Source organism: Populus euphratica, unplaced genomic scaffold, assembly GCF_000495115.2.
Source record: "Populus euphratica unplaced genomic scaffold, PopEup_1.0 scaffold348.1, whole genome shotgun sequence".
Taxonomy (NCBI): domain Eukaryota; kingdom Viridiplantae; phylum Streptophyta; class Magnoliopsida; order Malpighiales; family Salicaceae; genus Populus; species Populus euphratica.
Window position 1 is genome coordinate 47,240 of NW_011500237.1, and position 14,277 is coordinate 61,516.

Sequence of the window (14,277 nt, forward strand, 5' to 3'; positions counted from 1 at the left end):
GGAAAGACAGCAAATGTTTCCGAGCCTGATTTGTTCGGAGATTTTCCTTGGGAACAAAACCTAACAATAATCACGAGGTGTATCGTCGTGTGATGTTTAGCCATATCTTCTGAGTATTCATGTAACATAAGCAAAGCGTTCAGATCACTAGCCCAGTAAGAGCTTGAGCTTGTGCTGCCTATTTTGGAATGAGACTTGATTGTCAGAGAACATGCTCTAAGAACGTGGCATATGGTATATTTTGCTTGCAAGGTTATTTTGAGGTATTCTAATATTTTTCTGTTGAAGGCACATGCCTTTGTTTTCAAGTTTTTAAAGACCATTCAGAATTACATTCCAAATATCTTAAAAACTTGAAAAAAAAAATTAATTTTTATTATTATTTTAAAACTAATATAAAAAATAACTTTCAAAAATAATATTTTAATATATTTTCAAATAAAAAACACTCACCCTTGTTACACTCTCTTAACACCCCTCTACAATGAAACATCATGGCACAGCGTTGTGAACGTGTCTAACAATTGAAATCTCTCGACTCTTTAACAAATGATATCGCAAAAAGAGAAAAAAAAGCAGATTTAGGAAACAGTTAAAAAATAAAGGGTGAGTAAACTCACAAGGCCAGCAAGCTTTACCGCTGATATGGTTAGCTAGTCTAATAAGACAGGATGGAGAAAAACTAGATGTCAGTGTGTTGACATGCCAAAACCAGAAACTGGCAGAAAGGCATATAATGCAGTAATGCACGCAGAAGTATCAACATTGATCAACTTGTAAGATCTTCTGTTGTCAACGGTTATATTACATCTTCAGAAGTTGTACAAACCCACATAGGACACCGCTGAAGATACACATGCTTCTTGTCAATGGTTATATTACATCTTCGGAAGTCGTACAAACCCATCTATTACAGTGTGCTGAAGCACGCGTATAGCACTAACCACATAAAGAATAATACATACAAAAGAGAAACATGAAGCAGAAAGAGTAGCAGCACTCACCGACATACCATGCCACTATCACTAGCAACCGCAAATAGATCAAATGATAACTGCACACTATTCAACACCTTTCAACGTTAACAAAACTGGGCCACAGACATCCGAATATGAAACAAACTCCAGAGTAGATGATACAACTGAATTCCAAAGCCTCCAGGCAGGTGTGTGAACTTCTGGTAAAAAACATGCTTACGAGGAAAGTTGGAACCTGCCGCTAGGCTTCTTTCTTCTCCATCCCTGTAGAGATAAAAAAAAAAAAAATTAAAAAGCAACATTTAGATTTGTGTAATCAATAAGATTGATAACCATAACCAGATTAAAAGTAATAATGAGAACAATTCATGGTGGAAGCTACTTACAAAGGCAGCATAATACACAAAAGTCAAACCCGCTAGAACAACAAATGCAATTTGGAACACATTATACCTGTAATGCAATCACCAAAATGTCCACCATATCAATAGAGTGGGCAGGCCCATACAGAATAAAACAACAGACAAACAATATTTATGTTACAACTCACTTGTACAAATATTTAATTCCACGAAGTGACTGCAATGTGTGACCAAAAATTTCTTGAGCTGCTGTTGCTTGTGCATAGTAGCCAAATGCAGTAGCACAGAACTGAATCACACTGTAAACGCAAAAACCAATACTTCTTTCAACAATGTTCAGACATTATGTTTTCTATCACTAAATAACTGCCTTCCATTTTTTAAAATACAGAATAAAAGTTGCACCATAGGATGGAGGAAATGGGAGGTGAAGGGCATGCTTGCATTTTGAAGTTCATTACTGCAAATTTTTAAAAGACAGGGAGTAAATAGGTTCATAACATAATTATCTACTATATTCTCCAAGCCTCTAAATATCAACTCAGATAATAAAATCATGACCATGTGCTAATTACAACCATATCACACATTAGCTTTTAGGAGCACAACCTGGAGAATACATAGAAATCAAGATGTTCAGGGATCAAAGAAGCCAACCTAATTGAGCATAGGAGAATGAGACCCACATTGAAAAGGAAGGAGTTCATTAGAGTGGCTCCCCACCTGTAACACAAGACCATTCAATCGACAAGCTATCAAAAACTTCTGAAATTACAGATCATCATATAGATGATAAAGATTTAAAAAAGAAAGAAAAGAGGGCTTCCTCCACAGGATTTATTACTTCATGGGATGAATTGTAATGAAAACCAATCTCAGGCCCAGCATCATTGCCCCAGCTATGACTGCAAGCAGAAGATAAAAGCAGAAGAAAGCAAATGCAACAGTACCAAGAAGACCTGGCAGAGTGGCAGAAAACATATTCAAATGTAAGATTACCAAGTAAAACAAGCAAAGAGCTAACAAAGAGACAAAAGAGCCCAAAAATTACCCCATATGTCATCCAACTTGATGAAGACCTCATTTAGAAAAGGAGAAAGAGGCGGGTCAATCAACAGATATATTATAATATGAGCAACCCATGCCACTGAAACAATCAACCTAATCAAACAAGCAAAAGAGGTCAACAAAACCTGGTCAAAAAATCAAAGAAAATTTCCCCGTAATTCGTTCTTATTCTTCAACTTTCCCATGATAACATTTTCCTGTTTTATACCAACAGAATCATATCTATGCTTCAAAAAGAGGCTCTCTACTCCTCAGCTCTCTAGGATGTCGGTCACTATATGGTACTTATAGAAACTACTACTGTGTCCAATAGAATGCATGGAATGGAAAACACAGAAATTCTAAAAATAATAGAAGACATACAAAAAGCTCTGTGTAGTCACACAAGTGGCTGCACTTACCCTAAGATTCCCAACACAAGTTTTGCCAAGTAGCCAAGAACAGTCAAAGCCCAGGATGTCTCAGCCTGGAGATGACAGAGAACACTAATGGTAAAATTGTGTGAAAGACAAAGCATAATTCTACTTCAAAGTTAGTCAGGGAGCCCGAAATTATCACCTTCTCCCCTTGAGGATACACCTCTTCTAGCAGCTTTACATCTTCTTCCAGCTGAAGCAACTCCTGAAGTTCAAAAATGCATGAAATAAGTCCAATGACCACAACAAGGATCCAAGGCAATTGACCAAACCATCAAATTGTTCATAACAGCTATTAGTCATACAATCAACCAACTTATATTAAAATATTCAACTTGCACATGTTTCCAAAGGATTGAGAAGTTTCAGGACATTTTAGCAATCAAACTAAATTATAGACCAGAAACAAAAACAAATACTTGATTTACCACATCTTTTAATTCAAAAAATATAAAAACAGAATCAACTAAGAAGTTTTGTCCAAAAGCTGGTATTCTCAAAGCTAGAATAAAAAAACCACATACTTCTGAGAAAATAATAACACAAGTTCAAACCCTGCCTCCTTAACAGTATGCTTAGCATGCATTGAACTCACTGTGCAACTATGAGAGAGAGAGATAGAGAGAGAGAGCAGTTAAAAGCATGCAGTCCAGGGCTTCTGAATTACCTTTTCTACTGCCTTAACATTTTTACGCCATTTTCTACCCTTGTTGCCACTTCTTTCCTCCTGATGGAGTACATCAGCTGCTTTTTTTAGTTCTCTTGCTTTTTTACCAAGCTCAGTTGCCTCCTGCAAGATATTGACAACTATCCATAAGCATCAGAGAATATATGCACCTTCCCTTAACTATTTAAGGTATGCAGTAGCACATAGCTACTTGGCATGCAAGGAAGAACCAACCTTAATATACTGTGAGCGAGTGATAACTGCCTTTGGACGCCGGATGAAAGAAAAGATAAGTCCCAACGGCAAACAAGCAATCCCAACGCCACCAAAAATCTGAGAAAACAAGAGAAAATATTATACAGCATATTCTTGCATAAAGACAAGGCTGAAAGGAATTCACACAAAGGATTTTTTATAACAACAGAACATGGACTTCGGAGACTTCTATGTATTATGCATCCACCTATTTTCCTCATGGAACCTTTACCTATATTTCTCCCAAAGATACCAACTCTTTTAAACCATTGATCCTTGATGGAAAAATAAATTGGAACTACAGAACTCTCAGAATTTGATTCCATATTTTGGTAAAGAAAAGAATTTTCAATAGAATCAGAAGCAAAAAGTTTGCACGAATGACCATACCGCAAAGAGAACAGATCCAACAATTGTAGCTAGAGCAACCACATATTCTGGAAATGTGGCGCGCATTGTCCATGTTTTCTCTGAGGAAGCATTTGCAAGATATGCAGAGCACTGCAACCAGTAAATAAAAAAATGAGAGAGAAAAATGGAAACATAACAAGCAAAAGAATAAGTTTCAAAGTTCCTAACTTGCAATATTAAACTGCAATATGAAAAGTGAATACAGGAATAATAATATGCTTTAGTGACATGGGTAATCAACATTACAGAAACATAACCTCGCGTGCACCACTTCCAATACATGGTTGATTTCTAGAGAACTCCCACGTACTCGGAAAAGTAGTTGTGGTTGAAGAGAGATGCCTAACAGTGAAGTCAACCTTTCCAACAAGCCCTAATATAACCACAAAAGGCATAAAATCAATAGCATGGACATTACATCTAAATCCATCTAATCATGCAATACACAGAAACTTACACTCAACAACTAAGCATGCACAAACATTCCAAAATTGCCAGAAAAATCTCATTTAGCCCATATAAATCATCATTTACTAGCTAAATAATGAGTCTTAAAAGGCAATGCAACAAGCATTTGTAACTGCATCGCATAAATTGGTGAACTCCAAACAAATACCACATGTACCATTCTCTAGCTTAACATTTAAACACAAATCAATCGGATCATCCCGCAACATACATTGCCATTTTCTTAAATAAAAATAAAACTAGTGTTCATTTAAAAAACTAATACCATATAAAATGCCGAGCACAAGACCACAAACAATTGCCGTCGTTATTACCCACAATAAAGCACTTTTAATCCTTTTAGCAACACTCCTGCAATCCAAAAAAATATAATAATAAGGATACAATAAAAATAAAATTCAATTAATAGTTAAATAATAATATAAAAAATGAAATGAAAAACCCTAATTAAACCACCTACTTGTCCTGATCGCCTTCGTAGTAAAACATCGCGAATGGAATGATGAAAAAAACAAGCACAGCATCAACAATGTATACAGCAATCCACAGATCCTTCATTGGCAAGGTAAGATTACAAGCGCCATTATAAATCGCATGACGACACGCTTGCCGGTTCGCTACGTCTGCCGGTAACATCAAAATCGAGATAGCGGCAACGAAGAGGCCAAAAACGACAACGAATTTGGGGAAATAAGCTTGATTCTTGTCGTCAGGATGCTGGTAATTGACTAGAAGGTAGATATTGAACAAGAAAACGATTATGCATACGACTATAGCTACGACTACTAGTGCTAAATTGAAATCTCCCATTTTTTAACGCTCTCCCGACTTGAAATCGAGGAAATTAGGGTTTCGTGATTTTCGGGAAATTTTTTTTGAAAGTTTTTCAGATCTAGTTAGAAAGAAGGAGGTTTCTTTTTTGGGGGATTGACCCCGGCGAGGTGGGTTGTGAATGGCATGAGAGGACAAAATGACGGTTTTGTCCTGCGAGAAATGGGTTAATGGCGGAGGGAGATGGGATGTGTTAAGGGTGGATTTGGGGTTTTGCGACTTTTCCTAGTCTTGAACAGGCTGTCGAAACAAAAGGAGCTTTTTTAATTTCGAATTTTTTTTAATGCTTTTGACAGATAGATTTGTCCAATAACGGTTTGTGTGGGGACTCCGCGGCGATGGAAGCGAGCTGACATATAACGAAACCGTGTTTGGAAGGTGACGCTGAATCGCCGATGGGTGATTATAGATAAGTAACCTGCCTTGTGTATTTTTTTTTTAATGTAAAAAAAGTGTCACTATAATATAAATATTTATTAAAAAATTATCTGAGTTTATCTGATTTAATGAATTTTTAAAAATATATTCTTTGAAAAAACTAGAAATAATAATTTTTTATAATTCAATTTATACAAAAACCAAACAAAATCTATAACTTAGTTGTGAGATTAGGATAACATCGTGAAAATCAGATTGAATAAAATTATAAAATTTAATTTTTAAATTAATCTAATATTAAAAAGTAAAATTAAAAAAAAAAATTTAAGTTACTGTTAATAAACCTGTATATATAATCTAAGACATGATATCAGAATAATTTTATAGAAATAAAAGTTTAAAAAAAAATATCAATTCTTAATAAACTCAATAATAAGGAATAAAATTAAAAAAACATTAAAAGCAACTGAAAATAACCCGATTTAACCTTTAGAACATGTGACAGGAATAAAATTAAAAAAACATTAAAAACAACTGAAAGTAACCCGATTTAACCTTTAGAACATGTGACACAAATTATAAGGTTGAATTACTGCACAAAAAGCAAATCTAAAAAAATAATAATGTTAAATTTCTAACAAGCTAAAATAATTAAGGATAAAATTATAAAAAAAAAAGATCAAAAGGAAAAAAAAATGTGTGTGTGAATATATATATATATTGAAAAAAAAAATTAAATTTAACATAAAAAAATAAAATAAAATAAAACCATAAGGGATGCAATTAAAAAACAATTTCAATTACAAATAGAATAAGAAAAAAATAAAAATATTAGCAAAAATAATGAAAACTAAATTTGATGTAAAAATTAAATATTAAAAATAATATTAAAAAAATAAATAAAAAATTTAAGATTAAATGCATTGTAATTAAAATAATAACAACCTCATTTGACTTAACAAATAAATACTCAATTTTATTTTTTTTTGTAATTTTGTGATGGCTAGCATATTTTGTTATGACAAAGAGAAGGTAAGAAGAAAAGAAAAAAAAAATGACTGAAATCTAGCTACTAATCTTTTAATGACACGTGACTTACTATCATGGATGATAAGGTGTATTAAACACTATTCTCTGTAAGGTAATATTCAAAACTTGTTTATATCATATATATATATATCATCTAAAAATCATGAAAATTGTCTATTTGTTATTGTATTTTTTTCATTTAAAAGTCTCAATTACCCTTTAATACCACATTAGAATAGCCAAATACCAAAACAAAATGATAAAAGTGTCATTTCATCGGAAGCCAAGAAAACTTAATTTTGAGGGACATTTAAGAAGTTGCATGGTGCCAAAAGAAAAAAAAACAAAAAAACAAAAACAAAAAACCTAATAACCTAAGCAAAATGTTTTCACTTTTAAAGATAATTTAATAGTTTCATTATGCAACAAAAATGTAAAAAACTAATTAAGCATGTTCTTTTTAGTAATGATTAATGGGTTCTATGGAAAAGATTTTCTTTCCCCTACTCCAAGTTAAATGAATTTGCTCTCAAAAAAACAAAATACTATTTTCATTGTCCAAATTCACAATATAGTGTAAGTGTGTGCATAGTGAAATGATGAGCCTCTTAGTTTATTTTTTAATTATAGTTTCTTTTAAATTTTTTAATTAGTTTTGACAAATATTTTAGAAGGTAATAATTTATAAATTGATGTAAGTTTTTTATCATTTGATTCATATTGCTTTTATATTTTTATGAGATAAATTATAAATCAGATAAAAATTTTATTTTATAAATCATGTAGCAAAAGTTATGAATTGAATTTTTTAAACATTAACTTATATGTTATTTCTAATTTTTTATAAAAAATATATATTTAAGTGATGCAAATAAGCAATTAGCTTTTGGATCAAAAAAAACTTTACGGACAAAAATAGACATTTCAAGAACTATGCATGTACATTGTTAATTTAGCAAACACTAGTGGAAAAGAGGCTTGAAGCATTTTGTCAAACAAATTTCTAAATAGTTGTTTATTTAGACTGATGCCATATCTTGACAAAATTTCATAAGGATAAGTTTTTAAAATACACGTGAGTTATTAAATAAAAATAATTCAATATCACCACTCATATTAATATCACAATCCAATATATAAATCATAATTAAAAAAGAGTTATTTAGTTGGTGTTTAAGCTATATTTTTTTGGATATATAAATCACTAACGAATTTTTTTATGGAAAATTTGTGGTCATCGAGTTTCTCATCAGAGATTTTAAATTCGTCTAAAATTCATTCAACAAAGTTATTTATTGAAAAAAACCCCAATGAAATATTCACCCATAAAAATTTGCAAACCATTTTTTTGTTGGCTAATATTTTGATAAATATTATCGACGAATCACTGATGAGTTACCTATTGGTAATTGATCATGTATCACTAACAAATTCCCTAACATAATAACTAATATATAAATTATGTTAATGAATTCGTCGAGTTATATCAAAATAGTTCATAACTCTCTATAATTCTATAAGAAAAATTAGGCTATATTACTAATGGAATCATCTATAAAAAATTTATGTACATTGGTATTATAGTAATTGTTTTCTAATACATGTTTATTTTCATCAAATAATTTTACATTAAACAATTTAATTAAATTAAAGAACATATTTTATATTATTAATTTAATTATAAAATCAATTACAAATATCTTAATATATTAGAAATAAGTTGGAGTTACAAGTGGAGATAAAGTTGAAAAGGAAGGAAAATCTCCTGGAGATTCATAAATAGGAGGATAATAAGTCAATAAGTATATTATTATCTGTTCTCATTACTTCTCATTTTGTTATTTATACTACACCTCTAGTTCGGTTCTCGGATTTGCCTTCACTATAATAATTTGTTCTTGAACCAACTCTGAAATGGTTGGTGATTACTACCTCATGTTAAAGTGTAGGTAGTCTATATTAAAACACAACAATCTGTCATTATATCTTGGGTCATAGTCATAAAGATATTGTAAACCTAATTTATATCAAGTCCACTAGTCACTTTAGCATCCAACCACAATTTTAAATCGTATTTTGGATGGATTGAAGGTTTTCCTTCATATTTAGCATGCATGCTAGTGTTATATGTTTCATACATTAAGAAAAAATTAAGTCAAAGATGTCAACCAAAAATATTAGTATAAAAAATATTCATAAGGTTTCAAAGTTTACTTATAACAAGCACCTGGATTGGGTTGTCCATGAACTACTGCATGTTTTTATATCTATCCTTCTTTGGCATGTGTTTCCACATATAACACCATCAGAGTTGGCTTATGTCTAAGTTGTGTAGCCTAAAAAATAAATCATTAGTTAAATATTGTCACAAATAATTACTAACATTTGAAGAAAAAATGCTTAAAAATAAAATGTGGTCTTACCAGACATTTTTCATATTTAATAAAATGACATGATCCACAGATATGCTTGTTAATAAAACCATGTGTATCCTTGTTTATGTTATTGGACTCACTTTGTTACTGCTTTTTAAAACCATGTGTCTCCTTGTTTAGTTCAATTACTCTTAGTGGTATGAAGATGTTTAAAATTCTTTCACATTTTAAAATCATTTGACTTGACTTTACTCTTAGTATGTATGGGTGCTTTGTACCAAATATTGCATAACCTAGTTCAGAAATTCATTAAACAAAAAAATGTAATGAAAAAAATTATAATCTTAAACACAATATATTTTTATAATCTTAAACAAAATATATGTTTAACACGTTACAACTTGTCTAATTGCGTTGTGGTTTTCTAAGACATCTTACGTCGCCACCCTAGAGTTTCCCTTATCCCATCAAATTCTTTTTTTATAATTATTTTTGTAAAATAATTAGTTTCTAAATTTATGAAATATGTATATTAAATAAAAGTATTGATTGCCTCAACCATAGGCATCCATTTAGGATGATCTCTATGTTGGCTTTATTGAAACAAAAACACTTTCATTAACGTTTTTAATTATTGATGTTATCATGGAGGTAGCTTCCATATTTTTTAACCTGAAAATCAATTAATAAACAAAAATATATTAACATTTTTAATTATTGATGTTATCATGGAGGTAGCTTCCATATTTTTTAACCTGAAAATCAATTAATAAACACAAATATATATAAATACTTAATCAATTCATTAATGTTATCTTTGAGAAGTTTTTTTCTAAAATGATGTGATTCGGCTTTCATTCTGCTATAAACTTGTTAGATAAAGGATCTCTAGTAAACAAAACATTAAATCTGTGACTCGTATTCAATGAGCTTACATCAATAGCAGGTGTAAAAAGTGTCCCTTCATGATCAATACCGAGTTTAACAACAGTACTATTTGAAGAAGTTGGAGCACTCATTCTCAATAATAAACTTATTCTTGGCATCAAAATAATATAAGTAAAGCCTTAAAAAAAATAAAAAAATAATGAAACATATTTAATTCAATTCTCAATTCATTGTTTATAGGTGTTTATATTAGTGAATCTATCTATTTGCACCTGTATATACATTCCCTAATTATTATTATTTTAAATCAAAAAATCATATTCTCAAACCAAATCATCATCCATAAGCATAAGTATCACTATTTCTATAAAACCCACTTCAAAATCATAAATAAAACATAAATAATCAGAATGACAACATAAAAACTAGTCATTCATCATCTAATAAACTTGGATATAGTACTTAAAACAAGCATTCTAAGTTAAACAAACAAGAAAAAAACAATGAATCTAAAAAAAATAAAAACATCAAACCATCACCATTGAACCTTAAATGATAGGGAGATAGAGTCATTGTTGTTGGGATGGAGAGAGAGAGAGGAGAGGAAATGAAAATTTTAAGATAAATGGGGGCAAAATAAGGGATTGTCTGACATATTTCTTCCACAACTCTTTGTAATACTTTGACCAATTTACATTTGTCAGTGTGAGTCCATTAGTGATTTACAATTATGGTAATTATCAATAAAATCATGGATAATTATTTTATGATTTTTAATTATTTTAAAATCCCATCGGTGATTCCATCAAAAACTTAAATAATTTCTTTATGTGTGTGTGTGTTTGTTATAATCCCTTAACCAACCTAACTATATAACAACAACTCATTAAAACCACAACCCCAACAATAAATGATTGATGAATGTAAAAAAAAAAACATAATATTTTAAATCAATTACACAATGATGTCTTACACATAAAATCATTTCAAATCATTTTTAATATAAATCCTTATCATTTTCATCATCTTCGTCGCTATATTAGGCGATCTATTCAACTTCATCAATTTTTGTATGTTGATTAGTACTTAATTTATTATTTAACTCGTCCATATCAACATGAACATAAGTATTCTTAGTGACATAAAAATTTGAATTTTCTTTCATATGCAAGAAAATTATTTATAGTCCACAACAAAGTTGATTTCATTTGAAAATTCTACTTTTTGAGACATCATATGTCAAAGCCCTAAATGATTATAATTTATTCAATTCATCTATCAACAGTTAAAGATAAATATCTATATTCCTACCTAAATTGTAAGGATTGGGTATGACTATAGATAAGAATGTGAATTTCAACCTCATAAATATCCTTGTAAGCAAGTTATAAATTTTTGGTATGACTAACCTACAACAATAGGGTGCAACAAAGGACCTATATGGATTAAGCCTATAAGTATATAAACGAATATGTATGTTTTGTGGTTCCATTTAAAACTAATGATGTATTCTATTAAACTAGTTTTAAGCTTCGTTATTGAAAAAGAGCATAATGACTCTATCTATTGCATCATATGAATGATTTCTTATCATGTGCTTGATTATTTTCAAAGACATAAATAACATTTACAGTCTAAGAATGAATAGGAAGTATCTCAAATTTTTATCAGAGACAAGTGTGTTTCCTCAGTATTGGGTTTATACTATGCATGCCTAAAAGGTTTATACTTGGTTAAATTTGCATCTTTACTGTAGTAAAAACATGAAAAAGTTTGGGCATATATCAATTTTTTTAGCATTCTAGGCCAAGAGGTTTCATCATGGATTTTATACCATGAAAGTTCTTTTTCAACCTATTCCTTTCCAATAAAATGTTTTTTTACCCCTTTGATGATGTTATTATAACAACCTTACTCCACTCATAATCTGATTTGATGGTGAATACTTATATAATGATCAATAATTTACTGTGATTTGTACACTCATCCCTTAATGGTATATGACTACTTGACATTGTAGTGATTTTTTTTTTAAAAAAAAGATATTTGACATTTTATTCTTAAAGGAAAAATATCTTATTTAAAGAGTCGCACCTGGTATTATAGTTACTAAGAATCCTAAATGGCCAATATAAATTATATGGTATGAGATTAATTATGTAAAAAAAAGAAAATATTATCACCCCTAAAATTTCTTACCTAAGATAGGTTGTATTGCTGATTTTGTCTTGAAATTACTAAGGATTTGTCGTGCTATGCCATCAATGGTCTAGCTATAATATTCATAACTCTGACTTCAATAAATATTTTATCTAAAAATACTTTAATTTCTAGCGTTGGTAAGTATTGCATGAAAAATGTGTGATATTCATGACTTTAGCACCAATGAATGTTAGGCTAATATGTTTTTTCTAATTATAGTGCTAATATTTATAACTCTAGCATTAGTGAATATTAAGAGTATTCCTAGTTATTGCATTGATGAATTCTCAATTCTAGTGTTAATGAATATTACAAATGATATTTTCAATTTTGGTGTTGATGAAAATGATATTTCCAATTTTGATGTTGATTGATATCAATAAAAAAATATTAATCCTGACTTTGATATTAGTGAATAAAACTTTCTTTTATTAAAATTTTTTTTTTTTAAAATTCAGTAGTTGTGTTATTATTTATTCTGTTCAAGATAATGACTCCCTATAAGTCTAATTTCTCCAAATGTTAGTAACAAACATTTTTTTGTTTTAGAAAGACAAGGTTGATAAGATGATTAAATGATACTTAATTAGATGATTGTACAAGGAAGGAGATAGGTTTGTAGAAAAGAAAGAATTTAAAAGAATGATAAATAAATTAACAAAGTAAAGAAATTTTTTATTGGATCAAGAATCCATTTTTTAATTTGATATTAATAAATGATCTTTCTATATTGTTTTATTATTTTGAAAATTTAGGTATGTTAACCTAATGGAATTTGTTTTTTTAAATTTAGACCAAGTTGTAATAAACTTGTTATTAAATTCAAATATGCATGCAAAACATTTTTTCACTTAATGCATGTTAAGAGTGTCCCCCTCTCTCCCAAGTTGCCTCTATTTGGTTTTATAAGACAATATAGGATCATATCTAAGAAATTCACCCCCTCCATCTGATCTTTTTTATCTCTTTTTTTAAGAGGTAATGAGACCATTTAAATGTAGATAACAACTTAATTATATTCTGTATTTAGTGAAAAAAGTACTTCAACAATCCTGTTATGTTTGGATTGTGGAAGTTGGGTTTTTGTTGCATAAATGAAGCATCATAGGGGAGAAGAAAATGGCATACATCTTGTGAGACTTGAATGAGGTAACTTGGTATGATGTGGGGAAGATTTGGTGCATTTAGAGGGGAGGTTGGGTTGAACCATGGTTGGGAAAATTTAGGGAAGACAAGAAACCTTTGGTTACACTAATTAAACTAATTCGTAGTTTAATTTAGTCCTAAACTTATTAAGTCAATAAAGCCTTTATAAAGTTTAGTAAGGTCCCTGATTTCTCTAATGTTTGCAACTTTGCCCCTTTCTTCAATTTTCTTCTAAATTAATCCTTTATTTGTCAAAATCTGACCACCAAACTTTGCAATCTTGTCTATGTTCATCCTCAAACCTCTAATTTATATAATCTTAACTAGATTTTTAGTCTATTTTTCTAAAATTTCCTTAATAAGGCTTCATATTATCTATCATGTAATATTTTAACCTGTTGTGAATTAAATACATGCCAGGTTATGATCCGAAATATTATTTTTATTCTTTTTTTTGTTTTTTTAAAGAAAATATTTTCTACATGAAAAATAAAAACTTTAGGGGAACCTAAAATTAGGTTATGATAGGTTAATTGAAATCTTTTAAAAGTTGAAAAAACATAATTGCACCTATATTTGTATGTTGAATCTTTACCTAAGATATTATGATTCATTCTCATTGCATCCATCATAATTCTCCTACAATGATTACTATTATCAACTACAATTCTATGTATGTTACTAAAACTAGATGTTGAGCCAATAATTCTTTCTAACATGGTTGATTAGTACTTAAAAGTGCATTTTTATCATGGTTTTATATCATCATTTTGCACTTGAAGTATCAATAACTCATTAACTAAA

At 29.9% G+C, this 14,277-nt stretch overlaps 1 protein-coding gene across 1 annotated transcript; it reads right to left on the bottom strand.

The window, feature by feature from the left end:
* Nucleotides 1–703: 703 nt before the first annotated feature.
* LOC105112529 (LMBR1-like membrane protein) lies at nucleotides 704–5,826 on the bottom strand. Its single transcript, XM_011008254.1, has 14 exons — nucleotides 5,085–5,826; nucleotides 4,890–4,975; nucleotides 4,414–4,529; nucleotides 4,136–4,246; nucleotides 3,725–3,823; nucleotides 3,491–3,613; nucleotides 2,966–3,028; nucleotides 2,809–2,873; nucleotides 2,391–2,500; nucleotides 2,184–2,298; nucleotides 1,997–2,062; nucleotides 1,528–1,638; nucleotides 1,364–1,430; nucleotides 704–1,241 (listed from the first exon to the last, which is right to left on the bottom strand). The coding sequence occupies exons 1-14, from the start codon at nucleotides 5,432–5,434 to the stop codon at nucleotides 1,194–1,196; spliced, it is 1,530 nt and encodes a 509-aa protein (XP_011006556.1). The 5' UTR covers nucleotides 5,435–5,826; the 3' UTR covers nucleotides 704–1,193.
* Between the last annotated feature and the right edge of the window lie 8,451 nt (nucleotides 5,827–14,277).

Coding starts and splice junctions, on each gene's coding strand:
- LOC105112529 (XM_011008254.1), bottom strand. CDS start 5,434: ATGGGAGATTTCAATTTAGCACTAGTAGTCGTAGCTATAGTCGTATGC. Junction 4,530..4,889: donor TGTGCTCGGCATTTTATATG/GTATTAGTTTTT, acceptor TGGTTATATTAG/GGCTTGTTGGAAAGGTTGAC. Junction 1,431..1,527: donor GGAATTAAATATTTGTACAA/GTGAGTTGTAAC, acceptor ATTGCATTACAG/GTATAATGTGTTCCAAATTG.